A 14,164-nucleotide genomic window follows, 5' to 3' on the forward strand; every position below is an offset into this window, starting at 1 on the left:
AATGCATATTAATTTAATAGAAACAAATATAATTACTTTTCTGTCGAAGTATTTAAATGCCCAAAATATAATAATTAATTATTGCAAAAATCGTGCGCAAATACTGCCAATGTATAATTATTATCAAGATATCATTCATGTTACATACGCATTACCCTATTTAAAACATTATTACATATTGATAATCGTGTAATCACGTCATATTTATACGCCGAAATATCTACATAATCTACGCATATAATATAGTTGCAACGGTGACAAATTAGCATAATCGCGAGATAATTTTACCGTGTTACGCGAAGTGACGCAAACAAAATATTGACTCGCTGGTTGGCGTCCGAAACGGTTTCAAACATTCATAGATCAGGGCTGTACAAATCATCTTAAAATTATTATTAGTGATGATGATTAATATTATGAGTAAATATGGATGACATGTATCGGGAAATCTTTGGATAATGCGATGGGGGATTTAATAAAATAATGGAACACAATTCCCAAGCTAACTAACTCACGACTAGAATAAGGATATTTATTAGTCCATGATAAGGACTTGTAGATAATAACGGGCCTGTACAAAATATAATCCGATATTAGTTATTTTACATACCTATACATTTTTCTATAATAGTGTTTTTTTATGTTTTGTCGTTCAACACAGGCTGTTGTATATTTTTCTCTCAATAGCAGAGACCTAGACAACCCTACCTAATGTTTGAGTTAAATCACCATTATTTGCTTCACCTTGTTTATTTACAGCAATTACAATAACCTTTAACGATAACACTTCCGTATTGAATACGCTATCAATGTATCACAAACATTGAAAGTAAATATGAGTTGGAATATTGAGTGTTGTAGTGTTGAATTTAACCACACTTAGCTAAATAATAATTGCCCTTTAGAATATAAAATAACCTCTTTTAAAACAAATGAAGAACTTGTAAATACGTCACTAAATACTGCTCTCATTCATGTAAAGTATTACACTTTTACCGTATGTGAATTAGGCGAATAATTTTGTGACTTCTCTAAAGCAAATAGAAAAATAATTGCTACGTTTTGAATCTCACGAGTGCACTCGAAAAAGTGTGTCGTGATGAAAGGTCAAGCTTCAAACAGAATAAGACTTTTCACGAAACTTTATACCTAATAACTGGAATATTTTAAATTCTCTTTGAACACGAAGAAATATTCTTCATATTTCTGAATACGAAATAATGTACGTAATCTTGAGTGTAAGATAATGAATGTATGAATGAATGCTTTATTGTACAAACCAAAGTAAAGAAATAACACAATTAAATACACACAACTTGCACAATTTAGGCGACCGTCTACAGAGCCATATTATTGTTTAACAAAAAACTAAACCGCCTTCGAAATTGTCAATTTAGTTGGACCAACTAGAACACACCATCTTTGAAATGAGAAAAGAAGTTCACCAACCCAAGAGACCCAAAAAAAATGCATTTCACGTAAATGAGAACGTCCTCCTATTTTTGAAGTCGGTTATACATATTATATTCATATTAATAGAAAAACTTCAACAATTAGCATCATAGCTAAGCCTAAATGTAGATCGAGTGCACCCACCTGCAATGTCCTAGTTGTTATAAATAGTCTGAATAGATATCGCAAATTTACGCAATGGAATAGATTATTGAGGGCCAAATATAAATGTAAAAGCCTAAAATGAAACGAATAAGGCGAGTTTAGATTATTATTAATCTAAGAAATAAAATAAGTTAATTGCCATAAGACCATACCACTTTATGATCTTACTAGCTGCTCCGCGCGGTTTCACCCCCGTGGCTCCACTCCTGTTGCCCGTAGCGTGATGAAATATAGCCTATAACCTTCCTCGATAATGGGCTATCTAACACCGAAAGAATTTTAATTTTTCAAATCGGACCAGTAGTTCCCGAGATTAGTGCGTTCAAACAAACAAACAAACAAACAAACTCTTCAGCTTAATAATCTTATATATAAAATTCTCGTGTCACAATGTTAGTCTGCATACTCCTCCGAAACGGGTGGACCGATTCTCATGAAATTTTCTGTGCATATCGGGTAAGTCTGAGAATCGGCCAACATCTATTTTTCATATGTACCACGGGCGAAGCCGGGGCGGGCCGCTAGTATTAGTATAGATTTAAATATTATTAAGAGAGCTCTTATTACTAGTTAAGTATAGGCAAACATAATGCATGATAAATAAATGTGAGATAGGTTTAATAATCTTATAATATAAAAATGAATCCCAAAATGTGTTGGTAAGCGCATAACTTGAGAACGGCTGAACCGATTTCGTTAATTCTTTTTTTATTATATTCCTTGAAGTACGAGGATAGTTCTTACGTAGAGAAAACGTAAATATGTACCACGGGCGAAGCCGGGGCGGACTGCTAGTTATTATTAAACATATTGTGATTTTAAGGGCATTTGCTAAAACTATAATTTTGCAGTACTACTTTTGTGCAATTTTTATCATTATACTACACGTATTGCGATTTAAAGAATATTTAACAAAAAGATATTTCACTGCGAAATTATATTATATTATTTAATTTTAAATCCAAGTGAAACGAAAAATAAATGTTATTTAACTAAATTAAATTAATAATACATTCAACAATTGGCAACGGCACGGGGTAAAACAGCAAGCTTCAACTTACGATAAAATTAAAGTATTTCACGATAAAGGCTTTCTCAAGTTACGGAGGTGTTAATTTTCAGGAGTAATTACTTACTTGGTAATGGGAATTATATTATTATCATTAAGTTACGTCGTAACGTTAAAGCAAGCACCTAAGGGCTAAGATTCATAAAGAAAGTACATCCTAGAAAAAAGGAATAAAAGCCTAGCCTGTTGACTCAGGAAAAAATTAAGCTTTCTGATAGTGAAAAAAAATTATTGAAATCGGTCCAGTCGTTTTGCGTGAAAACCTTACAAACGTACATACAAAAGCACAAAAGTTTGATCCTTATAATATACTTCCTTCAATTTGTTTAATTTTATCGTTATCCTACATTATCTATGCAGATCGCCCACACCCAAAGGAGGTAGCTATAAAAAGACCAGTCGAGTGTAACGGTAACCTATAAAGTATAGAAGTATAGACAGACCAATCGAGCGTAACATTTACGCGAGAGGACTTAAGAAACCATATGATGTGTTTATGTCATCGGTGTAATTAAAGGTATTTAGCTTCTTGTCATTAAGATATTAATAAGTTTGCTTGACTTGTTAGAACAGGTGGGTTTGGAAAGAAATAAACGCAACAGCACAACGGAGTTCATAACATATTGCAAAGTTAAGAAAATAGGGCGTTATTTTCAACTATTGTCTACCTTTAAAGTACATATACCTATGCATTTTTTTATACTCTCTCTTTTATGATGTTCGTCCGAGCTTAAGATCTTCAAATAAATCTTTCATTTCCGCGTAGGTATTTCTAATTTTATCAGCGCGTTTTTATCACTGTAATAGCTATTTATTCGGGACAGTCTACTAAAATGTATAATGAATAAATGAATGATTCTTTCTCGCATACTAATATGTATATAAATTTACAAAACAAGAGCGATATAAGTAATAACATTTACAGAGGGCGATCATATCGCTGTAAGCTATTTCTGCCAGAAAACCCGTAAAAAAGGATAGCATATATTGGTAAGTATGGATAGTGTCTACAATCAATTTCATTAAGTCATCTATAATAGCACCACTCGCGATATTATATGCAAATGGACTGATTTCATTAAAGGAAAGTTGTGAATAAATCAAACTCTTCAAATAAGTGGATTCATTAATCAATTGCATTGTAATTAACTACAATAAGCGATCGTTCTTTATTTAGCAGTAAGCTTATTAGGTTTACAAACCTAGCAAGGCTCTGAGGTCGATTGAGTTAGATAGGGAAGACAAAATAACTCGTCCTGTTTGCAATAGACCATATCTTTACTACATTGTATCGTACGTAGTTCTAATAAATGTGAATCGTGGATATCCTACTGTTTAACTTCTACTAAAACTTTCAGTGAATAGGAAGTTTTACACCATCACTATTAGCTAGAGATGAATATCAAGGAAAAAAACGTTAGCTACTTCATATTATCAAGCTGTCTCGTGCCGTGCCATGTAATGTCACGTCAAGTCGTTACATGTAAAATTAATTTTAAAATTAACTTATTCAAGTAAAATTAATAATGGCATGTCAAGCCATAATATAACTTCTAATCTTACCTGCGGATCATCATCAGGCGCTTGACTCCGCCGCTTCATAGCAAACTCCTTGACCACGTGACTGTTATCCGTATTGACATCAACATTAAACGTCTTCAATCTCAACATTGGACTGATCGGACCTAATGGATTGCTGTACTTGTTGTACGTGAGGTATTTGGTCTGATTCATATTGTTGGTCTGGTTCATATTATTAGTCTGGTTCATATTATTGGTCTGGTTGAGGGATTGGTGCGGTGACATAGACGGTGGGTTCGATGTCACTTCTACTATGCTCTGTATGCTTGGTCGCTGCGGCCGCCGTTTTGGCCTCACGTAGGTTCGCGAGTCAAATTTGTGCCTATCTGGCGTTGCAATGTCGTCCGCTTCCACATCTGTAAAAAATGGTCTGTTATTTTTCTGGCAGTAATATATGTTGCATTGTAATATTTCAAGAGAGAGTATGTTTTGAAAGATGAATTTATTTAATTAGAATCGTTAGAATCGTCTTCTGCTGTTACCATAAGTTAACTTTCATATTCGTAGAGATTTTAAATTTAGCGTAAAATAAACTATTCCGCTGATTTTGTAATTAATAGCATGTATGCATCATCGTACGCCTCTTATCGCCGTCTATTTATAATTTTAACATATACATACAAGGATATGCACTCACTGCTGTATTCAAGTTCGTGTAGAGTATGTGTAATAAGAATACTATCGAAATTAACAAAGACATTATTGTATTGCATTTCAGCTTACATTCATGTCCTAACAAAAATATTAAATACTTTTACCAGTTTCATTGCTCAACTAAGATTGAAGATACATTTCGTTGTACAAATGTTCGTATTTATCAGTTAAGATTCAAGTGTAACGTTGTTATATGTGACCAATTTCATCATATAGAATATAATTTACTTTCCCCCCTTTTACTCTCAACAATATCCCGTAACCATTGTCAGGATATCGGCTATCTGCATTAATAAATACACAACGATTGTCATGAAACTAACATACCTATTTAATATTTACTATTTACAAATAGACTCTGTTATATGTTTCTCATTATAGAACTAATCATGATTTCCTATCGCTGACCTAATCATATAATTATGTATCCTATAGCTTGTTAATAGACGTATGACTATGCATTACTTGAGAATGGCTAGACACTAGTCTATTACAAACGCAGTGACATCCTTATATGCTATTGCTAACAATTATTCTCACAATAAGAACGTTTATCAGGAAATCCTGTTCCGAGTTTTGTCTTCGTCGATGTAACGTATTAATTGCCTGATCGACGTATTGCAAGTGACAACTAAATATTTATATAGATGGCGGCGGAAGATAACTGCACGAAGGGTGAACGCACCCATTAAACCTACCTCCAACGAGCATGCAATTAAGACAAAGATTTGTACCTAAAACCCAGATTATAAGACATAATTTCGTGTGAAGATTACTCTATAGAGGTGTAAATTCATACGGTGTGATAGCTATAAAGCTTAATTGACAAGAACGCTGATTAATTGGCGTATGTTTAAGAGATCCGTGTTAAGAGATTAAGAAGACAATCATTAAATGTAACATCATACGGTATTGTTCTATTCATGATTGAAGATAATTTCCATGTAATAAATTAAAAATAAGTTTTATATTTACTTTAGGTTATTAAATAAATTTATAGGTGTAACAGATTAATTTCATTCAAGTTAAATAAGCCATAGCTAATCCGAGTAAAAAAAGGAAATTCGATTTTAACACAGCGCCTATCCACATAAGAACATGGCGACATCCAAATATAGACGTCACACACCATAAAAAATGTAGACCAACATGCATCGACCACAAATTGCAATCGGAACTCCTTATCAAGTTTATGATTTGACAAGAATCACGTCCGTTGGTCTATTAAACGTGCTATAGAACAAAATAGCGGGAAAATAAACATTATGTCATGTTTTATAGAAAAATTGGGACTTTCGTTCAAAAAAGTTACTGTGCTACTTATAACGACTCTAGTAACTACTAACTACTGGCAACTGGCAAAACTTTACACGAAATTTAAGTATTTGAGAATTGAGATGATGAACTTATCTTTAAGAACCTACGTGGTATTTCTACAACAAAAACGTAACATTATGCCTGGATTTCCTTGCTGATTTTTCTCAGTAGAATCGATATTCCGAATCGAAAAATTCATAAAGCATTGCAAAAGTTTACAGAAATCGAAATCGTAACTTTTAGCAGGTATAAGGTACTTTACATATGAGGTTCTTTTACCCTAACATATATTTTATATTACAAACCCTCTGTAGGAGAATAAATTGATTTCCATAACTAGAACAATGCTTATAATATATAGTTGGACGTGATGAAAACCACTTGTAAACCGATACGTATAGAAAGTGAAATTAGTCATATCGTATGCTAAACTCTACGTGGGCCAACTAATACGTTGGTGACCAGCATTTGTATTCAACGTTTCGAGCAGCACCAATTTAATCTAATACGGTATGAAAGGAGTCCTTTGAAATTTTATTTCTGAATTATGTATAGTAAAGATAAATGATGGTCATTATTTCATTTTTAGACTAGAGTAGATAATTTTTGAAACAAAAAAAAATCGCAGTCGGATGAAACCCATTAGATAAGGAGGGGAATATGATAAAAATGTAAGGAAAAATAAATTACGGTCAATCCGAGTTCGGGAAGCGGGAGGGGGGAGCTTTTAAGAGAAAAAAATGGTTTCTCTCGATTTCCGACAAAACTACAAGTCCTATAGAAAAAATTTCAATGGCAAAGTTGTAGCCTGTAGGTAATTAAAAGTTCTACAACTTTTGTATTCACAATTTTTTCACATAACCTCAAAATTTTGGTGAAAAATTCAAAAAACCAAGTTTTTGGTCTTTTATTTTTATCTACTTCAAAATTTATTTTTTTTCTACGAAATTTGGTGGAAACTTACTTTATTATGTCTCAAATACACTGTAATTTATTTGATTGAAAATATTTATTTTTTCGCCTTATTTTGAATTAATACCAAAAAAACAACCTAATTTTCAATCGAAAAGTCACCCGTCGAAATATCAGCTTTTTTCAAAAACTTGGGGTGCCTTTTATTCATTGAAATCTCTACTTTCATATGGTGTAAAAAAAATAAACACCACCATAGTAAATGTTCTCAGGAAATGCATACAAACAGTGTGAAAATTAGCTTTTACTAAATCAGGCACACTTCTCGAACTACCTGAAATGTTTTTATCGACATCATTTTGCTTTTGAATATGCTTTAAAATATTAAACTTAGAACAGATAATTATTTTTCTTTTGAAATATTACCGAAAAGCCGATACAAGAGAAGATATAGAGTTCAAGAAGTGTGCCTGATTTAGTAAAAGCTCATTATTACACTGTTTGTATGCATTTCCTGAGAACATTTACTATGGTGGTATTTATTTTTTTTACACCATATGAAAGTAGAGATTTCAATAAATAAAAGGCACCCCAAGTTTTTGAAAAAAGCTAATATTTTGACGGGTGACTTTTCGATTGAAAATTAGGTTTTTTTTTTGATATTAATTCAAAATAAGGTGAAAAAATAAATATTTTCAATCAAATAAATTACAGTGTATTTGGGACATAATAAAGTAAGTTTCCACCAAATTTCGTAGAAAAAAAATAAATTTTGAAGTAGATAAAAATAAAAGACCAAAAACTTGGTTTTTTGAATTTTTCACCTAAATTTTTAGGTTATGTGAAAAAATTGTGAATACAAAAGTTGTAGAACTTTTAATTACCTACAACTTTGCCATTGAACTTTTTTCTATAGGACTTGTAGTTTTGTCGGAAATCAGGAGAAACCATTTTTTTCTCTTAAAAGCTCCCCCCTCTCACTTCCCGAACTCGGATTGACCGTAATTTATTTTTCCTTTTATTTTCATCATATTCCCCTCCTTTTCTAATGGGTTTCATCCGACTGCGATTTTTTTTATCTTTTCATTATTTTTAAAGGCTTCTACCCCAGTCTATTTATTTTTTGTTCAATTTTATACCTGTTTATATTTGGAAAAAGTGTAAGTCGTATTACTTTTCAACAATATAAATATAGTGGAACCTGTGGAAGAAATGTCTCATAGAAATGGCTACACATATTTTCTTAAAAAAAAGATATTACTCTTGTTGCTCCCAATTATTACAAAAATTCGGGGTTCAGTAAAATTATAATAAAAAGATCGTGTTTTTCACTCGGTACAGTTCCCACGCTCGTAGATTTGAATAATTGGATGATACTTAAATATAACTGTATCAATTGAAATACTACTCAAATAAATTGATACCGTTATACTTTACTATAAATAAATCTCATTGTCAGTTCCACCTTTCTACCTTTACACTACATTATATTTTATAGGTTTCCATCTATACTTAGTAGCGGTTTTACAATGTAGAGAGTTTTCATATAAAAACTTAAAACATTTCTATAGTTCAACACAATGCAATCGATCATATTTATTTACGGCGTACTCCTGTATGAGCCATCAGCCATGCCATCACACACTCGGTCAAGCGCGAAGGTCGTTGGTCGCAGATAAAGCTACCAACAATCTCTTAATGCCAAACGTTTGTCAATGTACCGTAACGGTTTAGTGGGTCGAGATTCGAGATTTGGTGTGGGCTTTTGCGAGAAATTGGATTACGTGCAGAACAATGACAGTTAATTACCAAAATGGAATCGTTGAGAAAAACATTCAATTGAGAAAAACCGCTTCTTCACGACATTTAGCCGATTTAAAATCACGTGTCTCCAACTCTTCAGGTGGGTAATTACTAATTAGAGACAATTGTTTCGTCGTACAAAATGTTGAAAAGACAGCAAATTTCTTGGTCTGACCGTGACCTCGCTGGTCAGTATTCGAGGGCAAATTAGAATGAATGGTTCGTTTTAAATATGCTGAATTTAACAGTTATAAGACGGCACGGATGAGATAAAAATTGACAAACAAGACAAGCAAGAGTCTGTCTTCCTAAATAAACAATCTTATATCTTACAAAGGATGCCTGATAAGCCGATCTCACATATCCTTGTATGGATGAACATTCGCTAGAGTCGCAAAATATACGGAAGTACTGTTAGTTTTAACGACCTTTTTACGTGTATCAAACTAGGCGCCAGATAACAAGATTTTGTTGCCGAATTTTTGCTGAAAAAGAATATCGCATATACCTACATCGCTGTTTAAAAACATGTCGTATTGTCGTGTGCACAATTGTTTTATGGCTACGGAGCAAAACATCTTGAAACTAGGTATGCGATCAAACAATAGCAAAACCGGATGCATATAAGAATAATTCTTGTAGGAATCATATTCTTGAGAAAACACCCGTACAACCGGTTCATTTCCTCACAGCTTCCTACATATTTTTGCCTTGATCACGAAAATATAAGTACTCTTAATGAAACGTAATTTCTACCGTATTGTGGGTATTAATTTTAAGAGCATCTAACAAATATATCAGCAAATTTACAAGGTCGGAATAAGATTAGAAAATACATAATGGTGGTTCTCTATGTGAAAAAAGTAATAACAGTCGACATTAAACAACGGCCCTAGAAATTTCCGGGATGTTATTAGATTTAAATTGCACGAATACGATACGTAGAAATCGCAAAAGCAGGTAACACATAAAAAGAAAACTCCTTTGACCCAGCCTTTTGTGTGAGTAACGAAATAATAAAACATAGCACCTACACAAGTTCGTAGACATATATACATACACCTTTTAATCATAAAATATTAGTTACGCTACGGACTACGACAAGTTATAAAAAATGTTGTAGCTTAAAATAGTTCTAGGACATGAAGTGATATTAAAAAACTATTTGTGATCAAAAAATCATGGGGATCTGTATTAAAAAATGAGACCAAGCATTAAATGCACATTGGCTCAATTGAAAGATTGCTATGGCATTGAAATCATATAGATTTATTTGAAGTAATGTTAATTCACAGGTTAAATGGTGCTAAATCAAAGTAAGAAAAAAGTAATGGCTTATTTATACAAGTTTCAGGGTTATATTTAACTAGCTATTTACAGTTCACTTAAGTTCATACTTTATGAGTATAATTTTATTTATTTTGCTAACACTTGCTTGCTTGAAAATGCGGCTGCAGTTTTAAAAAATAAAATTAAAATTAGTACTAGAACTTCCTTTTTAACTGATTTTTATTTTTATTCTTTCCTAGTTTCAATTTAAATTGAACATGTAATACAAACTTAAATTTAATAACAATTGATATTCTTAAAATATTAAGTGATAACATTGTATGAACAATCATTGTAAATATTTTATCAATGCTTATCAGTCGTTGTACGTTAATTATGTTAATTCCGTCATATATGTAGTACATAAATGCATCCGCATGTATACACAAAATTTGGAAAATTTTTGATTGATTGTTAATTACATTGTCTTTAGCCTTTAGGCAAATATAAATTAGAGTGAAATGCATGCATTAATCTATATTAACCCACTGACCACCGAGCGCCCCGATCGGGGCGCAACACAATAGATTATCTATTGTGTCTGTGATTCCGGGGACTGATGGATTAATATTGTAAAGCTGAAGAGTTTGTTTGTTTGAACACACTAATCTCAGGAACTACTGGTTTGATTTGTAAAATTATTTTCGTGTTAGATAGCCCATTTATCGAGCATGGCTATATTATATTATTACCCTAAGACTAACAGCAGCAGAGCACTGCAGGTAAAACCACAGGGCACAGCTAGTGATCCATATACATTACTATTTATATTTGATATTAATTTTTTCATACTTTGCTTAATTTTAGATAAACAATATTGTAAGTTATCGCTTAAAGTTGCAATTCAACACTTTATGATATGCTGAAACTTGATTCCCGTTTGTAACTATATTCATATACCTAGATTGTAATTCTATATTGCATTAGCTTCTCAAATTACTGGTGCAATACATTACAGCTTTGAGTGCAATATGGAAAAATAATTTTTATTTTCGTAAAGAATAAACAGACAATAAATTAATTAATTAATTTAATATTCATAAACTAACAGATAAAACACTTGAAAGATCATTTTATACTGTTGAATTATTTCAAAATTATGTAAAATTATAAATCTCAATTCCATCCGAGTTTTATTCAAGAATAATAGAAAATAATCAATACATCCTACTATGGTCATAAAACCAAAATTGATGAAAGTATGTCTCTTTCACACAAAATGGCTGCTCCGATTTTAGTGATATTCAGCATTTACTCTAGATTAGTATTGAAAATATATATATATATATATAAATAATATGTACCATTTGAGTTATACAGTGGGCTTGTGAAGTCCCGTGTCCCCGTAGTGGGGTAAGGGGCAGATGCATTATTCATACATCTGTTTCACTGATCGATTTTCTTTAGGGACAAGTAGGTGATGAGCCTTCTGTGTCCTGCCAGACCGAGACATTTTTTTTTTCTTCGTCTCCACTGGGAATCGAACCCAGGACCCCTCGGTTCTACGCTCAAGCCCCAACCACTGTACCAAGGAGGCGGTCAGGTACAGTGGGCTTAGTTCATATAAACAAGAAATAAACAAGTTCATAGTAAATCCTATTAGAAATTAATATTACTTACTCTTAAGCACATTATCCAATATAGCATATAATTCTTTCTCCGTATTAAGATATTCTTCATCTTCATTGACTGGCCAATCACACGATAATTTGAATTCTATTATATCTACTTTCTGACCAGAGTCTTCTGGCAATGTGCACAACCTAATAAAATAAAAATCGAATATTGATAAAATATATAAAATTTACAAAGAAAACATTTGCATGACTTCTGGTATATACATTCAGGTGAAATTGAAGCCAAAAGTATAGATAGATAATCCCAATAGGAGGGATTACAGGTTCATAAACAATTGGACATATCAAAAATATTCATTGATAATTTTGTATGAGGATGTAGAAAAGATAAACAAGATTAATGGTTGTTTAATAACTATAAAAATAATTCAAGGCGTGTCACTTTAAAAATTTAAATCGTTTTTGGTAATAACAATAGTAATTTACAAACTATTTCAAATAACAAAAAATAACGTAAAAATATAAACAGGTGTAGACATGTCACTCAAGTTTTTTGCTGGTTATGTAGTTATGTACTAGATCTTGGGAATGTGGCTAAAGTATAATAATTTTGGTATATTTTTACAAAAACATACAACTTACCATGTCTGTTCATCAGAAAAATCAAACGATTCCACGTCAATCAGATCAAAATCGATCATATCTTTGTTTATATTTTGATCAATCTGATTCATAATACCAAAAAAGTGAAAACATTAATTTGGCACTTTTCACAAATCACATATGAAATTTACACAAAAGCTACATTTACTACTATCAATACTGAATAAATATAGAAAAAAATTGGGTAATAATATCAGAATCAATCAGACAAGTTTAGTTTGGAATTTGACATATTACCGAAGTGCCAAAAAAATGACGATAAAACGGTAAATTCCATAGACTATAATTGAAAAGAGTTGATCAATTTTTTTTAAAGTGCGAATAAATTCAATTAATAATTTTTAGTCGTAAATTCTAATATTTTTTATAAAATGTGTGTTTATTTTATAATTAAATAAATTTCACTCTATAAAATAGTTTTGCAATCTATGGTAAGATAATGACGTGCAAATAGCAACACTTGCTGAGTCCAACTGTCAAAAATTCTTTCTCTTGTCTACGGACACGTCGTGAGCACGTTGTGAGTGCAATTTGCGTGCAATTTACAAAAATGTCGGCGCATTTAAATTGGATGATCATCCGAAACAACAACGCTTTCCTTGTGAAAAAGCGTAACATCAAGAAACCTTTCAGTAAGGAACCCAACAATGTGACTAACCTTAACGCCTTCAGATTCAATGGTCTGATCCACAAGAAAGCCGTCGGCGTGGTTGAGAATGAAACCCCCGTCAGGAAGGGATTCACAATTGTGTACAAGAAGGCCAGAGCGACCAACAAGCCTGCCAAGAACCTCGTCAAGCGCCAATTCAAAGCTGGCGCTAGGAGATCGCTTTTCAAGGTAAAGAAGCTAATGAAAGCCAACAACTACCGCAAAGACCTTTGCAAAGCTACACTTCGACGTGCCTCAGCGATCCTTCGTTCCCAGCGGCCCATCAAGACGAAGAAACCCAAAGCCGCAGCTGCTAAGGCAGAATAAGTTTTGTAAATAAGTCCAATAAAAAATAAAAAACCAAAAAAGGATTTTTATTTCAGGTTAACCTCTTATGTCTATCATCAAAGCACACTCATAAATAAGTAAAATCATGATTATCACTGTTTTAATATATTTTGAGAGATCAACCAACACATTTCTTTAGGTTTTTAAGTATTTTAGTCATCAATTATTGTCAGTAAAATTGCTAGTTGAATGGCAAATTGCAAAAAATAATTTGAAAGTTGCAAGTTTGTTCCATCGTAGACCGTACCTTAGCTTACCATCAGGTAAGATTGTGGTCAAGTGCTTCCCATTGACAGCAAAAGCTTCAATATAATTTAACATTCCATTCCATGTGATATTTATTAATTATTTTGTTTGTGGTGCTGTGGTGGTGCTCTCCAATGAAAAACAAAACATCTAGACAACTTATTTATTGAAAACAAATCTTGATCTGTAATAAACCAGCATATTTGTGCAAATATGTATATTTTAAAGTACAAATTTTGCAATTTAGTGTAGCCTCACACATGATTCTTAGTTTTTGTAAAATAAACCTAAATAAATGCTTATTATAAAATTAGTACAGGTAAATTAGCTTGGAGAAATTTTTGCGTTTGTAGTAGTGTATGGTCAGCAAATAAAATAAAACAACATTTTATTTTTAGT

The 14,164-nt window shown here is 32.2% G+C and overlaps 2 protein-coding genes across 2 annotated transcripts in view; one reads left to right on the forward strand and one right to left on the reverse strand.

The window, feature by feature from the left end:
* Positions 1-12,769, reverse strand: part of LOC149897128 (uncharacterized) — a 31,229-nt gene extending 18,460 nt beyond the window's left edge. Inside the window, exons 1-3 of the mRNA XM_090116771.1 lie at positions 12,502-12,769; positions 11,903-12,045; positions 4,250-4,623 (exon numbers count right to left, since the gene is read on the reverse strand). Coding sequence (XP_089972897.1) covers positions 4,250-4,623; positions 11,903-12,045; positions 12,502-12,593 — 609 coding nt within the window. The 5' untranslated portion in view covers positions 12,594-12,769. The remainder of the gene's footprint in view (positions 1-4,249; positions 4,624-11,902; positions 12,046-12,501) is intronic.
* Positions 12,770-12,996: 227 nt separating this feature from the next.
* Positions 12,997-13,539, forward strand: RpL28 (ribosomal protein L28). The gene has a single exon (XM_090116893.1). The coding sequence runs from the start codon at positions 13,073-13,075 to the stop codon at positions 13,496-13,498; it is 426 nt and encodes a 141-aa protein (XP_089973019.1). The 5' UTR covers positions 12,997-13,072; the 3' UTR covers positions 13,499-13,539.
* Positions 13,540-14,164: the final 625 nt, after the last annotated feature.

The sequence above is a fragment of the Colias eurytheme genome, chromosome 26, assembly GCF_061535395.1.
Source record: "Colias eurytheme isolate Ceu_HAF_F1 chromosome 26, ilColEury1 Martin Lab GWU primary, whole genome shotgun sequence".
Lineage (NCBI taxonomy): Eukaryota > Metazoa > Arthropoda > Insecta > Lepidoptera > Pieridae > Colias > Colias eurytheme.

What these genes read in the sequence shown, in the direction of transcription:
- RpL28 (XM_090116893.1), top strand. Translation starts at nt 13,073, where the DNA reads ATGTCGGCGCATTTAAATTGGATGATCATCCGAAACAACAACGCTTTC.